Raw genomic sequence first — 15,262 nt, forward strand, 5'->3', positions numbered from 1 at the left:
TGCCTATATTGAATGGCTAAGACAGCCGCTCCACAATTAACCTCATGTTCTACCTCAAATGAGAGTGTGAAAGCAGGGTCTCTCCTTTGACCGAGTTTCAAGATTCTGTCCATGTTTTAGGCAGTAAGATATCACAGACACAGTGTACTACTTCTTTTAGAAACAGAGTAGTTATTCTGGGCAAAACGGAAGGCAAGAAACCTCTTTGAACTCCAGAGACTGAACGAAGTAGTTATTATTAGTCATGTTGGAAATTTAGTGAAGGCAGATCACCACATTAGTAAACATATATGAGATATGGGGAAATTTTCTATAATTTTGTCATGAAATACACATAGCATAAAGTTTACCATTTTAACCATTTTAAGTGTACAATTTAGTGGCATTTGGTACATTCACAAGGTTTGTACATCCATCACCACCATCTATTTCCAGAATTTTATCATCCCAAATAGAAATTCTTTACCCATTAAACAGTGAGTCTCCATTCTCCCTTCCTCCAGCCCCTGGTAATCTCTCTGAATTTGCCTATTCTAGGTACCTCCTACAAGTGGAATCATACACTAGTCCTTTTGTGTCTGGCTTATTTCACTTAGCATAATATTATCAAGGTTCAATCATGTGTTGGCATATATTCATATTTTGTTCCTTTTTAAAGCCGGACAGTATTTCGTTGCATGGTCATACCACATTTTGTTTATTCTTCTGCCTTTTGGCTATTGAGCATAATGCTGCTGTGAATGTGGGTGTGAAAGTATCTGAGTTCTTGATTTGGAAGTGCTTTTTTAAATCACAGTGGTCTGACATTATCTAACTTTTGGAATACCCGTTGTAGCCTGAGTAGACTGCTAGGCTGTAGGGAAACAGGGTGCTTTGACATGGCAGAGATGAAAAGCAACATGCACACACAGACATATGCTCAACGTGCTTCATTTGCTAAGGTCTGAAGGAGGAATGTGTACGTGAACCAGTTTAATCTTACATGGTCATGTAAATAAATGCTATAGTGGTTTGAGCTCAAAACATTAATTTTCTGCATTGTGCAAATTAGTACTTTGGAAATTATGTGAGGAAATCCTGACAGTTTCTTCTGTCAAATGGAGAATTTTGCCATCCTAGAGACTGTCCCTTCAGCTATCATGAAGTGTTATGTTTGAGAGAAGTCTTGGCTGTGAACATGAAAGGAAGCATTATAGCCAGAAAGAACTCTGAGTAGGATTAGAAAGATTGTTGCCAAGCAGAGAAAGAGGCTTTTGCATTTCCAAAGTCTGAAACACGACTTTTCAGAAGCTGAGTCTAGCTGGGACCTTGTATCAGGAAGCCCAGTCAGTTTTGTGGTTGCTCAGAGTGCTATAACCAGCACAGAGCATGTCTTAATCAGGGGACAGACAGCTGATCACTGATTGATTGCTCTGCCCGTGTCCTAGGGAAGGATGGCACCTCCCAACAAAGCAATCGGTTATGGTCATGGCGTCGTCTCATTGCATCCACAGCCCAGCAGCTGCAGATACCTCCTGGAGAGACCAAGAGTTGAAGGTCTGAGGAGGCGGATATCCCAGTGGTCTACGCTAAGTGGCAGTTGTTGGAATTAAAGGCGACTTAAGGTTGAATTGAAATTGGTTGGGAGGCACTGGAATGATTTATTGTCACCACCAGCACTCTCTGACCCTGTTCTGTTTAAGAGCCTGTCAGCATTCCAGGAGTGATTTGTTCACAAGTCTGCACTGATTAAAAGAACATTGGTAATCAAGAGACTATTAGCGGAGGAACAGAACCCAAGTCTAGTCCAGGGACGTCACATCATTTCTCGGGGTGACTGGAGTTTGCAGGCAGACAATTCTGAGAGCCACAGAGAATGTCCCTATCCTGGGAGAAAGAAAGGAGGCTAGATGAGATCGCGCCATTGCACTCCAGCCTGGGCAACAAGAGGGAAACTTCATCTCAAAAAAAAAGAAGAAAGAAAGAAAGAAAAAGGAGGCTAGAGTAAAGCCAGCAAAAATAATAACTAAGACCAGATATGTTATTTTCAGGATTTGCTGGGTTTTTTTGTTTTTTGTTTTTTTTCAAAAGACAGGACCTTGCTTTGTCACCCAGGCTGAAGTGCAATGGCATGAACATGATCACTGCAGCTTCTTCCTCCTGGGCTCCAGTGATCCTCCTACCTCAGCCTCCAGAGTAGCTGGGACTACTAGACATGCACCACCATACCCAGTTAACTTTTGTTTTTTTTTGTAGAGACTGGGTCTTGCCACATTGCCCAGGCTGGTCTCAAACTCCTGGGCTCAAGCGATCCACCCACCTTGGTGTTTCTAAGTGCTGGCTTACCAGCACCTGGCTAAGGGTTCATACTTTTTAGGGCAAAGAAGAAAGCCAGACACTGTCAATCGATTTTTATAAGAATCTGCCCCCAACACACCTTACCAATATTATCTCCTGTGTTCTTTCATGTATCAACATACTTTAGCCACTTCAAACTTGTTGATTTTGTAGCATAACCCTGTCCCTTTGTCCACACTGTATTTATAGAATGTCTTCTTTTTTCCCACTGTCAGAATTCTGCTCACTTTAAGATCCACTTCAATTTTCCACTTCTTAGAGCTTTTCGCATACTGGGGCATGGTTGTTTTTGCTCCTTATCTGTGTTTTCATACTCTTTGATACCTCTTTATTGTGCAATCCAATTACATTGAAATTATTTCAGTCCATTTTTATTTCACTGTATGTTTCTGTATGCATCAAAAAGATTGTTATACCATATGTACTTGGTATCATAGTCCATCAATCATTTTGCAACTTTTCACTTTATATTTTTTTATTAATCCATGAGCCATGTTCTAGTTTATTACTTTTAACAGCTTTATAGCATCTGATTATGTGAATATACCACATTTTATTAATGTTTTCCCTACTGGTGAACATCTGGTTTGTATTTCTTTTTTATTATTAAATATAGTCTGAATGGAACATTCTTGCCCACTTGAATTATGTGAGAATTTCTCTAGGTAACACCTAGAAGTAGAATTGCTGATTTGTTAGGTGCATGCATGTTCAGTTTTACTAGATATACCCGATTTTCCTTCAGAATGGTTGTTCCAGTACTTTTAGATCTATCATATCACTTTGCAAAGTAGCCTAGTAAAGTAAGGAGGGCCAATCTTTTGGCAATGATCTTTAGACCTCAGGCGAAGTTTTCCTAAGCTATCACAAGGAATGATCTCCGATATAGTGAAAGGTCTTATTGCTATTTTAGAAATAAAGAAATTTAGAAAAATTAAAATTTTGAAATTGAAACTTATTTGTTGAAATGAGCTTCTCCTTTAGAATTTTCCACCAACTGACCTTTGCTGATTACATCTGTATGACATTGTTTAACATGTGCCTTTGTCCACTTTATTTCCTGTAAAGGAATAGTAAAATTTAGAGGCTTCTTTAGTTTTAGTTTTGTTTTGTTTTGGTTTGTTTTTTTAACAGGAATCCTTAAGATGTGGTACTTGGGCTTGCATTAGGAGGCACAGAAAATCTGGCTGTGTTTTTGTGATGTGAGCGGCTATTGATTACGCCTAGATCTATTCATCAGCAGTTACAAAATGCTGTGATACTCTCATTCTGTTACTCCTCCTGGAATAAATTTATATTAGCTGGAATAAATCTATGCAGAGAAACATCCCCTCACCAACTACTTAATTGCCCTGAGATAGAGTTTACACTGGAAAGTAGATGTTTAATGCTTTATTTACTAGGTTTCATAGTAATGAGTTGGTTTTCTAGCATCTTCTGAGAGGCTTCTCCCTGCTTTTACATAAAGAGATATGTGAGGATTAATATCTTTCTTTATCCTTTGATTTGATTTGGCTATTTGAGCTGTGAGAAGTTGCCTGCATGTGTGGTGACTTCCTGTCTGGTGGTGAGTGGTTTGGAGGAGACAGAGTCTGGAGGAGTGCTGTAATGCCATGTAGGTAGAAAGAACGCAGACTTTGGACTCAGGTATATCTGAATTTCTCTCTTGGGGTTGTCACTTCCTAGCATGTGACCTCGAGCACGTGACTTGGCCTTGCTAAACCTAAGTTTTCCCATAAGTGTGATGAAAGTTAGTAATGCCTATCTTGTAGGGTTCTTGGCGGCATTAAATGTTTAGATTTTAAGGGGCCCAGCCCAGGGCCTGGCTTATGTTGAAGGTCTGGGAAATGCTTTTTACCAACATTTTAGGAAATATAACCTCCTCTTCCATTTTCCAAGTAGAAATTGGCTTACTGTAGTCTGGCAGTCTGCCATTGTCCTGTGAGGCCTTGAAGCCTGAGGCTCTTTTTGTGGAAGGAAAGTGGATACACTGAGGCCTCTGCTGAGATGACAAAGTTGGTGGGTGCCAGGAGCGTGAGTCCCCATCCTTTTGGTTGGAGCTGATGACATAAACTCCTCCAATTAAGTGTCTGAGAGTTACATCAGGCTGGCCAGGCTCTAGCCTTGCCCTGACCTTGGACACGTTCCAAACACTACGATGCCCTTCAGAGCAATCCAACATACCAAGGTTGTACTTTCTCCCCCTACGCTTCCTTCCAGGGGTATATACTGTGTCTGTGATGTATAGGTTGCTTTATATACTTTAAACGCTAAAGTAAAAGGTGTATATTGTGACTCCAACTGGTGTTTGCAGGACTCTATAGTGGCAAGTTACCTATGAGAACAAGGAGTCCAATACTTACATTTCACAAGAGAAAAACTGAAACCCAGGTTCATTTACTCTTTTACTTAAATATTTTTGAGTGCTTACCATGTGCTGGGTGCTAGAGAACCTGTGCTGAAGCAGGTGTATAATCTTTGCCCTCGTGAACACAGGGGGTTAACTGCATATGGGGTAAGGAGAAAAAGAGGGAAATGCAGGGCCTGGAAAAGCATATGGCAGGAGGTGCTCCCCTAGCCTTGGGATCAGGGAAGGCCTGCTTGCCTGAAGAAGTGACATAGATGCTAAGATCTGAAGGAAGATGAGTCAGCTAGATGCAGGGAGCTGTGGGGAAAGAGGGAACTGCATATGGGAAGCTTGGGTGAGAGCAGAGAGAGCATAGGCCTTTGGAGAAAGAAAAAGGGAGTTAGGATTGTTAGAAGCTGAGACCAAGGGCAAGAGCAGAGGCAGGGATGGGTCGGGTCCTGCCAAGCACATAAGCCCATGCTGAGGATTTGAAAGTTTTATCTCAGAGGGCAGTGGAAGCCATTGAAGCATTTTATATAGGGAGTATAATAGTTTTACATTCTGGAGGAATCACCCTGGCACCTTGGCAGTTGAGTGGAGAATTGACAGCAGGTAGAAGATGGGAGTGGGACCAGGCAGACCGTTGAGAGCCCACTGAAGTTGTTCAGGAAGGAGGTGACAATGTCATAGGCTAAGGCTATGGCAGTAGGATAGAAATAGGGACAGTTTGACCCATTTGAAACTTGGCATCCTCTATACTTGGAGGGTGGTGAGTGCTGGCCAGTACTAGACTCAGTGGCTTTCCTGGTGCAGAACTGGGCCTAGATTTCTGTGAGTGGGTGATTGTATAACTCAGTGCCTCCCTCTACTCATCTCAGTAACAGGAACAGTTGTTCAGTAACAAGACTCAATGGCATGTTTTCAGGAGCATTAGTTATAGGTCAACTTTGTGACCTTTTGCTTTTCACTATTCTGCCAGCCTTGTTAATAATAGATGGCCGCCGGGCATCGTGGTTTTGGGATGTCAGGAGACACTAATAGTTCTTCCACTCGGATTGGGCTTGGAAGGACTTGAGGGATAGGTTGGGATTTGGGCTTTTCTTTCAACTTCTTTGTGCCTCAAATTTTCTAGACCACTGAGAAGTTACAGCAGATGTTTTTCAAGTGTTTCATCCACCTAAAAATGTAAACATGTGAAAGGGATTAAATATTAATGTATTCTTTACCAATGCATTGACAACATGGTGTTTTATAGAAAGCAAATCTTCACACGATAAAATTAGTCCCATAGTCACTCATTTTAAAAAATTATCATCTAGTGTTTTGAACTGTAACCCTGATGCTGCAGAAGAAATACCAAGAGGGATGATGGCTTCCTGAGGTGGGAAGGAGAGTGTCAATTTGTGGCCTGTTGCTAGGAAGGTATTTATCAGTTGGGAGTGACATTTGACTGCCTACTCATGTAGAACTGATCAAAGTGTGTTAAGCACAGGAAGGTTTGTTTTTTCCAGAAAGTTCAGAGTTAGTAGGCACTAGCATTGTTTTAGTGGCTCAAGAATGTCACAGCTAAGGTCTCTGTGATTCTTTAGGCCTTTTCCTCATGGTTCCAAGATAACTGCTATAGCTGGTGCCATCACATGTGCATTCCAGGGAAGAAAGGAGGAGGAAGAAGAGAGACAGTGGGATGCACCTTCCATTGCACCTGGTAGTCCCCTTTGAAGAGCCTACCAATGAACTCATTATTCTCATTGGCCATCCTCTGGAAAAAGAAGAGTTTTACGTTTTTGTTTTGTTTTTTAGCTCAGCTCATTGTCATCCCAAGAACAGAGGGTTTCTGTAAGTAAGGAAGAGAAAGGGGACACATGGTGCCACAAACATACAATGCTGAAATCAAGAAAGCCCTTTTTTTTCATACCTTTGTCTGTCTGGTCTGTGTAGGCCATCGGAAATGCTAAGACCACCCGCAATGACAACAGCAGCCGTTTTGGCAAGTACATCCAGATTGGCTTTGACAAAAGGTACCACATCATCGGGGCCAACATGAGGACCTACCTCTTGGAGAAGTCCAGAGTGGTCTTCCAGGTGAGTGGGAGGACTTGAGCCCTTTTGTGTTGTTCTCGTGGACAATTACCTCACTTCTGCTCCCTGCCCCACTCCCTGGGCCCAAAGAGAATCTCATTTTGTGAGCCTGGAATTGAATATACTTGTTCTTATCTTTTATCAGGAAGTGTTCATTCAGATGATATAGGGATTAGATCTCAAAAACCTTTATACAGTACTGTTTTTACATTCAGTCAACAAACATTGAATGCCTGTTATGTGTTACCCTGTCCTAGACACCAAAGATACAGTAAAGGACAAGACAGACCCTTTCCTCATGGATTTTAAAGTCTTACCAGGGGAATTTCATAAATACAGAGTCTGAGTTTTAGGTTTCCTGAGAACTTCCTTATTTAGTAGATTTAAAAAAATAGATTATACTTGGCTACCTACTTTGTTTTCTTTTCAAATAAGTGGATGTCCCACTTTTTTTGTTTTTAATTATACTTTAAGTTCTGGGATACAAGTGCAGAATGTACAGGTTTGTTACATAGGTATACACATGCCATGGTGGTTTGCTGCACCCATCAACCCGTTATCTACATTAGGTATTTCTCCTAATGCTATCCCTCCCCTAACCCCCCACCCCACGACAGGCCCCGGTGTGTGATGTTCCCCTCTCTATATCCATGTGTTCTCATTGTTCAATTCCCAGATGTCCCACTTTTCACCTAACTTGATTCTTCACTACTGTTTGGTTACCTTTAATTTCCTCCTGCCAGTTACTCTTTGCCTCTTTGTAATCCTTTTCCTCCTCCACCCTGACTTTGGTGGGGTTTGTGCAACTCATAACGCTGACAAAAGTCCTCCTCCAGCTCCCTTTGCCCTCCCATTACTGAACCAAGATGATGGTTCAGGTCCTGGTTTGAGTCTGTGGCAGACTCTTGCCTTGGGTTAAATGGCTTCCTGGTCCTCATGTTTTAGCTGCCTTTAAGGAGACCTCAGAATCGCCTCAGCTGTTTGTTTCTTGGTGACATCTCCATGTTGATGCTTAGCAAACATCTAATGAATTTTTTAACCAGCTCCCCATGCTTTTGCCTGTGTTTTCTCTGCACCTCACAGGTTGGCTTGATAATCCTGCCATCCTGCTTTACACCACAGCCAAGGAAGCAGCTTGCTGGGTTGGGTATGGGTCCGATGTGTTGCTCATGGCTTTTTCCTGGACACCCTTGGAGCTTCCTTCTTCCTTAGCTCTCTTCGCTCAGGCCTCGTGAATCCCCACCCCCACACCCACACTACCAGTGTAAGGCCAGTCCAGCTGCAGGTGTTCCCCCGACAGCCTCACTTACTGGCCTTTCATGTCTGCCCAGCCTGACCTGATGGGCAAGCACAGCTTCCACTTATCTCTGAGCCTCCCAGAGGAGAATGGGAGCTCACAGAAGGGAACTGACAATTTATGGGACATCAGCCAAGCAGCACAGAAGACTGAATAGGTATTTGTTGATTGACTCACTATTTGTGAAGAGCAATGATGTCCTATATAGAAGAAAAAAAGAAAATATATACATGTTTTTGCATAAGTCAAGAGGTATAAATCCTCAGGTTGGACGAAGGCCCCATAACAGTGAATAGGAAGTCGGGAAGTGGGAACTGAAGGTGGCAGAGGTGTGGAGGAAAACACTGGGAAGAGTGGGGGACTCAGCCTCCACCACCTGGAGCACCCTGGGATTACAGTGGCAGAGGAAACGATCTTAGAGGTCATTGCCCTAAAACTGCTTCACTTCTTCCTCCTCCAGGCAGATGATGAGCGGAATTACCACATCTTTTACCAGCTCTGTGCTGCTGCTGGTCTTCCAGAATTTAAAGAGCTTGCGCTAAGTAAGTCAACAGGTGCATGCCTATCTTCAGGGGTGGGCTACAGCTCCAGCGGGTGCACAGCTGGGAGCTCTGCTCAAAGCCCTCCGTCATGGGTTCTTGTCTCAGCTCTGCCTCTTATGTGGCCATAACCCCTAGGCCTCTCTAAATTTCACTGCCCAGTTAGTAAAAGAGGGTTAATTGTACCCAGTCCATCTCACACAGAAAGTGTATGAGAGGATAAGAGGCAGGGGTGGAACAACGTTTTGCATGGCATGGAATTCTTTTCATGCTTTATTATTTTGAAAGATACGTTTACACTTCAAGCATCATAGGAGATGTGTCCCAGCCATAAGAATCTAGCTATAAAAGTAATATGCATCGTATAATCATAACCAGCCTGTTTTAACTCATAGTTAAGGATTGAGGCAAAGAGAAAGGGGTAAGGATAAAGCAGGGATAAAGTGGGGGTGGCTCTAGAGCCATATGGATGCAGTAGAGCATGACCACAGAGGAAAAGAGGGGGCTTTGGCACGTGAGACTCTGGACTGCCAGGCCGTCTGATCTCTCCTGGACTGGCATGGAAGCTTCTAGCACGTCCTCACTGGAGGGAGAGAGATGGAGCAACCCAAAGTGCCTCTCCACAGAGGCTGAGGGGATAAGGCACCTCGTCATCATTCCCATCAGATGAGCACCACCCTTTGTTTCCACTCCTGCTGCTTCCTGAGGGGTGTTAGCAAGTTTCATTTGCTTTGAGGCTGTTGATGTGGAGCCAGCGGAGCAGTGAGCAGGCTTGAGTTCCTGACTCCATACCACAGAGCAGCTCTGCTTGGATCTGGAGCCTTTTGCCCTTCTCTGTATGGGGCCTTATGGGGTAACAACTGATTTTTGCTGCTGAGTCTTCAGGCATGTGTGTGTGAAGAGGGCAAGCCTCGGGTCCAGCTGCGTCTTGGCATCTGCCACACTTCCTGTCCCTGTCGTGCTGTCTGTGTTTTGGGGGCATGTGGGGAGGTCTAATGCTAGCAGATGGTATGAAGATCTGGGTATCTAAACAGGGTAGTTGGTCTTTGTGCAGCTGTGCAAGAAACAGACTTCTGAGGCTTGGCTGTCCCTGATCCAAGTCCTGGCCATCGTGAGGGTCCAGCACCAGACCCACCTGAGTTCCCAGTAGCTGAAATCCATCAAGTAGTTGCAACACAAGTCTGCCCTCATAACTCCTACTTGCTTATGAATCCCTGTATCTTCAATGCTTGTACCATGCAACTTAGCAATAATTCTTTCATTTGTTCATCAAACTCTCTTCAGGCCATGTTAGGCCCCAGGAATGCAGCATTGAGCAAAACAGTTTTGGGTCCTACCCTGCTTAGCTTGTCAATTATGATACAGAGTGCTAAGGGCTGTGCTGAAGGAAGCAGAGGAGGGCTGGGAGGCTCCCCCTGGGAAGTAATATTTAAATTGGGACCCCAGGGAGAAAACTCTGGCTGACGTTCATTGCTAGTTTTGTCCTATTCTCAGTTGGTCAGTGCTTGCAAGTCTGATTTTCCCAGGAACATGATAAACATGATAAAATCCTGAGGACAAGAAGTGTGTGTTCCCTGCTATGCAGAACAGGTGCTGAGCACTCTTTGCACACTGTCCTGAGCTGGAGCCTGTGGCTCTGAAGGTGGCTGTCAGTCTCATGCAGCCAGGTATGCATTCACGTTAGGGGCCACTGCCATTCTCCTCTTTCCTTCCCGGACCAGAACATAGGCCTCGCAGGGCTTTTCAGGGCCAACTTGCAGGAGATGAATTTTTTTCCCCTCAGGTCAGTTTTATAGAAAATTAACAAATACTGGCAAGACCCATCTGGATGATTTGGATCACTTGTCCCAATTATAATTCTAAGGTAATGGGGAAGAAATCCTCCTAAATTTCTTTTTCAGTTACATGAGTCGTATTGAGGTTAAACATGATTTCCCCTTATTCCCTGCCTCTGCAAGGTGCATGGGTCCTCCAGGCTGCAGTGCTTGAAAGCTACCCAATTTGATCAGTTTTTTTTTTTCCCCACTCTTTCACTTTCATGTGCCCTCTGAGAATATTTTGGAGTGAAACAAGAGCCTTTGATGAGTGCTTGTGCTCTGGTGTCAGGCTATCCTCGGCCTCGTGGGTGGATTGGCTGTGGGCCCTGAAGCTTGGCATTTAGGTTCACCGATAACCCTGGTCGAGTAGCTGAAAACAGCGAACACATGGACTAGCCAAGGGCTCTAAGTGAATATTTGGACCTGCTTCGTATCCTTCTTCTCTTCTTAACCCAAAACATGCAAATCAAATGCACACAAGTCTCTGCAAGACCCCTTGGCTTGGCGTAAATTTTGTGCATTTGTCTGACAATGGAGGGTGCAGATTTGCATCCAGTTGTCCGCATTCTTCTTCTGCCCCATTGTTGGTGGGCTATTGCATTTAAAATGACCTCAAGAGATTTTTTTTTTAAGTTCAATGAATAATTTGTTAAGGTGTGAATAAGTGACGGTAAAAACCATACAGGCCAAAGTCAATACCCTAGAATAAACTCCTGGCCCTTTGTGAAGTAGCTGCCCCCTACCTTCCACTCACCGCTTATTTCCTCCCCATCTCTGTGTTCCATATACACCAATTTCTGGTGGTACATCCAGTTGTAATGGGCCCATTTTCCCTTAAATACAGCCTTTGGGGGATAAGAAATAAATTCCTTTTCTTCTTTTTCATTTCCATGGTTGTGTGGATAGTTTTATAAACAACCTCTCTGGCCTTGCATAGGTCAGAGCATAGCCTCCCCAAGTGATGTGCAAGCCCATGACTATGGCCTTGGCGCTCCGGTGCTCTAATCACTGGGTTCATGTTCTCCTCTGTGTTCTGTTGACTGCCTGATCCAGTCTCTGCCTGTTGAACTAGTTAATGGGAGGTTTGTGGTACATTTCTCCTTGGGAATTCTTGGTAAAGAGAGAGACCCAAACTGGAGGATGAGAGAAGTTGCTTTGGGATGGGATAGTCTGTGTTCAGCTTTATGGGCCTGAAAGGAGGGCTGAGATCCAGGAAGGCCAAGCAGGTGGGGGAAGACTGAATCCTGTTTCAATGTATCTTATTAAGAGGGTCTAGAGAGTGATGTGACTGGGTTGATTGCAGACCTTAACGCATATGGAAAGATGATCATTTTGATTGGTTTCACATCATTTAGTAGAAAATGCTGTAACTGACCCAGGTGGCCCCTGCAGTGACAAGCCTCAGCCTGAGGAAGTTGCCCAGCTGGGCCTGAGTTTGGGAACTGGGCCTGAGTTTGGGAACTGGGCCTGAGTTTGGGAACTGGGCCTGAGTTTGGGAACTGGGACGTGGGAAGGTGGGGTGTCTGTCTGATTCATAGCAACATCAGGCAGTAGGGCCTTGGCTGTTGACAATGAAAGGTTTTGGAAAGATGCTGAAAATGCCTTCCCTCCAATATGGAAGTCTAGTCTCCTCCTCTGGAGTCTCAGATGACTCTTTCTGATATGTTTGGCTGACACTTGATGATGAGTTAGTTTGTATTTGTGGCAAAATCATGAGATGCCATAGATAAATTGTCATTTTTTTACAATAGGGTAATCAAGTAATGAACTCCCAGGCTTGACCAAACCATGGGTGACCCTGGGAACCCCTTAAACCCCAGGTTACTCAGTTTGCCTTTCTGAAAAATGGGAGTAAATAATATAGACAGTCTTCTTCAGGTGGACACTGTAAAAATAATCAAATGAGATACTTTGAAAGGTACGTGTAAAGGGAAAAATAGTTGGCATTTTTATTAAGCCTTTGAAACTGTTGTATTGCTCTGTGCTGGTGCTTTCTGCGTGCTTAGGTAAGAAAGAGCTAAAGTGCTGTCTTCTGCAAAGATCGAATGTGGTTTTCCTCATTAATATGTGCTTCTGCTGAGGCTGTGAGTGAGCTGGAGTCCTTCCTCTCTCCGTTCAAGTACCTTGGCCACTGGTCCTCAGAATTTGTTACTCCTCCAGGAAACCTTCACTCATAGAGTACAACTGATGTTCTGATTATTTGTGCCTGTGGGTAGGGTCACCTGGTGGTTATAGTTCAGGTTGTGTAGTCAGACTGTGGTCTAGGGTTGAGTTCTGTCTCTCCTTGGCTGGGCCTGGTCATGTATGCATAATGGACTGGAGGAATGGGCAAAGCTCAGTATGGCTTGGAGCATAGGATGCAAAGTGGGAAATGGGAAGAGGTGAGGGAGGAGATGTAGGCAGAGACCATTGAAGGCATGGACAGAGGGAAGAGCTGATGCATGATAATAAGGAAACTGGCGTATCTGGAACATAGAGATGGGGAAGGAATAAGCCATGAGTCTGGAGGTATGCGGTGGCCACTTCACAAAAGGGCCAGTGGCTGTCCTAGGGTATTGACCTTGGCTTTGTGAGCAGTGGGACCTCTCAAAGGGCTTTTTAAGCAGATAGGGGTGGTATGATCAGACTAGCATTTTGGGGTGGATTTAAAGGGACAGGTGCAGAAGCAGAGAAACTGGAGTAGTGTCTTTTTCAACAGTTCTGACAATGGAGCTGAAGGGCAATGGCAATCAGGATGGTGAAAGGAAAGAGACTTCAGAAATTCTTGGGATCAAAGTGGAAGGACAGGTGTTGAAGGAGCAGTGGGAGCTGCGGTGAAGCTGCACCTCAGCACATTTAACTGATGTGTTTCAGCCCTGCATGCTCAGGTCCAGGGAAAAGAATTTAGGGTTTTCAGGAAAGAGGGAAATTGGCCAGTGTCTCCTTTTGACATCCTGTGAAAACCAAACATTATACACTTAGAACATGAAGTGTCAGGCAGGATAATACCAGGCAGGATCACCACACAAGATACTATAACTTGTGAAAGATTTAAGTAGTTTTTAAGGGTAACTTTGATTACATGCAATTGTGGCCTTAAATGCTCACTTATAAGCCCTGCTTCCTCCTAAGAGCTAATTCTGCCATCCTCTCTGTAGGGCAGATACCACCCAGGGCTTGTTGCATTTGTGTCCTCTTCTAAGCTTGGCTCTGAATTTTAAGACACCATCTGGGCCCCTCCTTACCAGCTGTCCCCTAGGCTGTTCCCAGAGACCTGACTGAAGAATAATTAAGCTGGGGGATGAGAGCAAACATGTAAGGGTATCAACCTGCATTTGTGCATGTACCCAGAGAGTTCAGGTGTGCCCAACTTTGTAAAACAAATGAACAAAAAAACTGGCACCTCGGGCACATATCCTCATTTGTCAAATGAGCTTGTCAGACTGAGATTATGTAAGTCATGGAAGTCTGTTTCTAGGATGGGAATACATTTTACTTTTATCAGATCTTTTTAAAAACAACGAATCTGTGATGAATGCTATTAAATGGAACTGTCTGTGACGTATATGCCTTTTGTGTTAACATATGTTTCCCATGCCAATTTTACATAAAGACAGCAGCACATTTCTGTCAGTGTCCTATAATTTTCTTGTACTATTCAGTTTTCTTTCCCATTTGCCATTGTGGATAAAGACTATTTTAAAGAGTTTCACATCCAGCTGGGCCTAACATTTGGTCTGGGATAGCATGCTAACAGAATAGAATCTTCATGTGCCATGATCTGTGGGATGAAGTATCCTCCAGTGCCTCATGCCTTATTTCCTTGCCCCCAACAGCAAGCGCGGAGGACTTTTTCTATACATCACAGGGAGGAGACACTTCCATCGAGGGTGTGGATGATGCTGAGGACTTTGAGAAGACTCGACAAGCCTTCACACTCCTTGGTAAGGAGCTTCTGAGTTGGGGAAGCAGGCCCCGAGGGCTGATGGCACGGAGGGTAGAATGCAAGGTGATGTCCCACTGTGCTTGCCAGCAACCTGCAGGAGCTAATGGGAGATGCCTTCTTGCCCCTGGTGAATGTCATCTTACTCTCTTACCCATTCCAACCCTCAGGCTCTAGAACTTAAAATTTGGAGCTTCATTGCCTTTTTAAAAAATAAGGTTATGAGAGTCCCTCTTCCAGGCACTGTACAGTATCGCTTTCCACTCATGCAGGCTGTTGGAACCAATGGAGGCAAAGCAAGTGTAGCCATGTCTTCTCATGCTGTGGTCTGGGTTCAGTGTGCTCTAGCAGGAAGAACACAGCGTTGCACCCACCCAGTGCACCTGTGCACCACAGCGTGCAATCAGAGCTGGAAGCAGGCTGTGAAGGTCTGGCAGCTGCATCACACATACAGTGTTAATTCTGTCAGCTCTGTTTCCATATAGAGCTTTAGCATTGGAATCCTTCAAACAAGTTCTCTGTCCTTCGGGGCAGAAGGGGACAGTAGGACAGGAGGAAATTGCCATGCTCCCCTGCCACTTTTAGGGGAGAAGCGGTAAAGTAGAAGGTAAGCCTTTCTCAGTTGGGAATTTGAAGTGTTAAATTCCTGGGACCTGCAGGCAGAAAAAGGAAGGCTCGAGAAGTCAGCCTGAAACCCCAAATGGCGCAGGATGGCGCTTGTGTCTTCCCCAGCCCCTTCTCTGAAAGAGATATAACGTTTGGCTTCTGAGCCATGTGACTAACCCAGAGCAGCATGTTAGGTTCTTTGGAGGTCAGGGAAGTTCTAGCCAGTGTCCAAATAAAACATGGCCAAACAGGGCACACTCTAACCTCTCTGTGGGGAGGCAACCAGACCCTTACTTGCCATGCTCCCAGAGCCAGTCA

General features: G+C 44.3%; 1 protein-coding gene across 1 annotated transcript in view; it reads left to right on the forward strand.

Annotated features, from left to right (window-relative positions):
• MYO5B (myosin VB) overlaps window positions 1–15,262 on the forward strand; it is a 316,975-nt gene that overhangs the window by 124,365 nt on the left and 177,348 nt on the right. The window contains exons 6-8 of the mRNA XM_011929181.1: window positions 6,623–6,766; window positions 8,521–8,602; window positions 14,232–14,339. Of these exons, the coding sequence (XP_011784571.1) occupies window positions 6,623–6,766; window positions 8,521–8,602; window positions 14,232–14,339 (334 nt within the window). The remainder of the gene's footprint in view (window positions 1–6,622; window positions 6,767–8,520; window positions 8,603–14,231; window positions 14,340–15,262) is intronic.

This window comes from Colobus angolensis, unplaced genomic scaffold, assembly GCF_000951035.1.
Source record: "Colobus angolensis palliatus isolate OR3802 unplaced genomic scaffold, Cang.pa_1.0 Scaffold8, whole genome shotgun sequence".
In the NCBI taxonomy this organism is placed as follows: Eukaryota; Metazoa; Chordata; class Mammalia; order Primates; family Cercopithecidae; genus Colobus; species Colobus angolensis.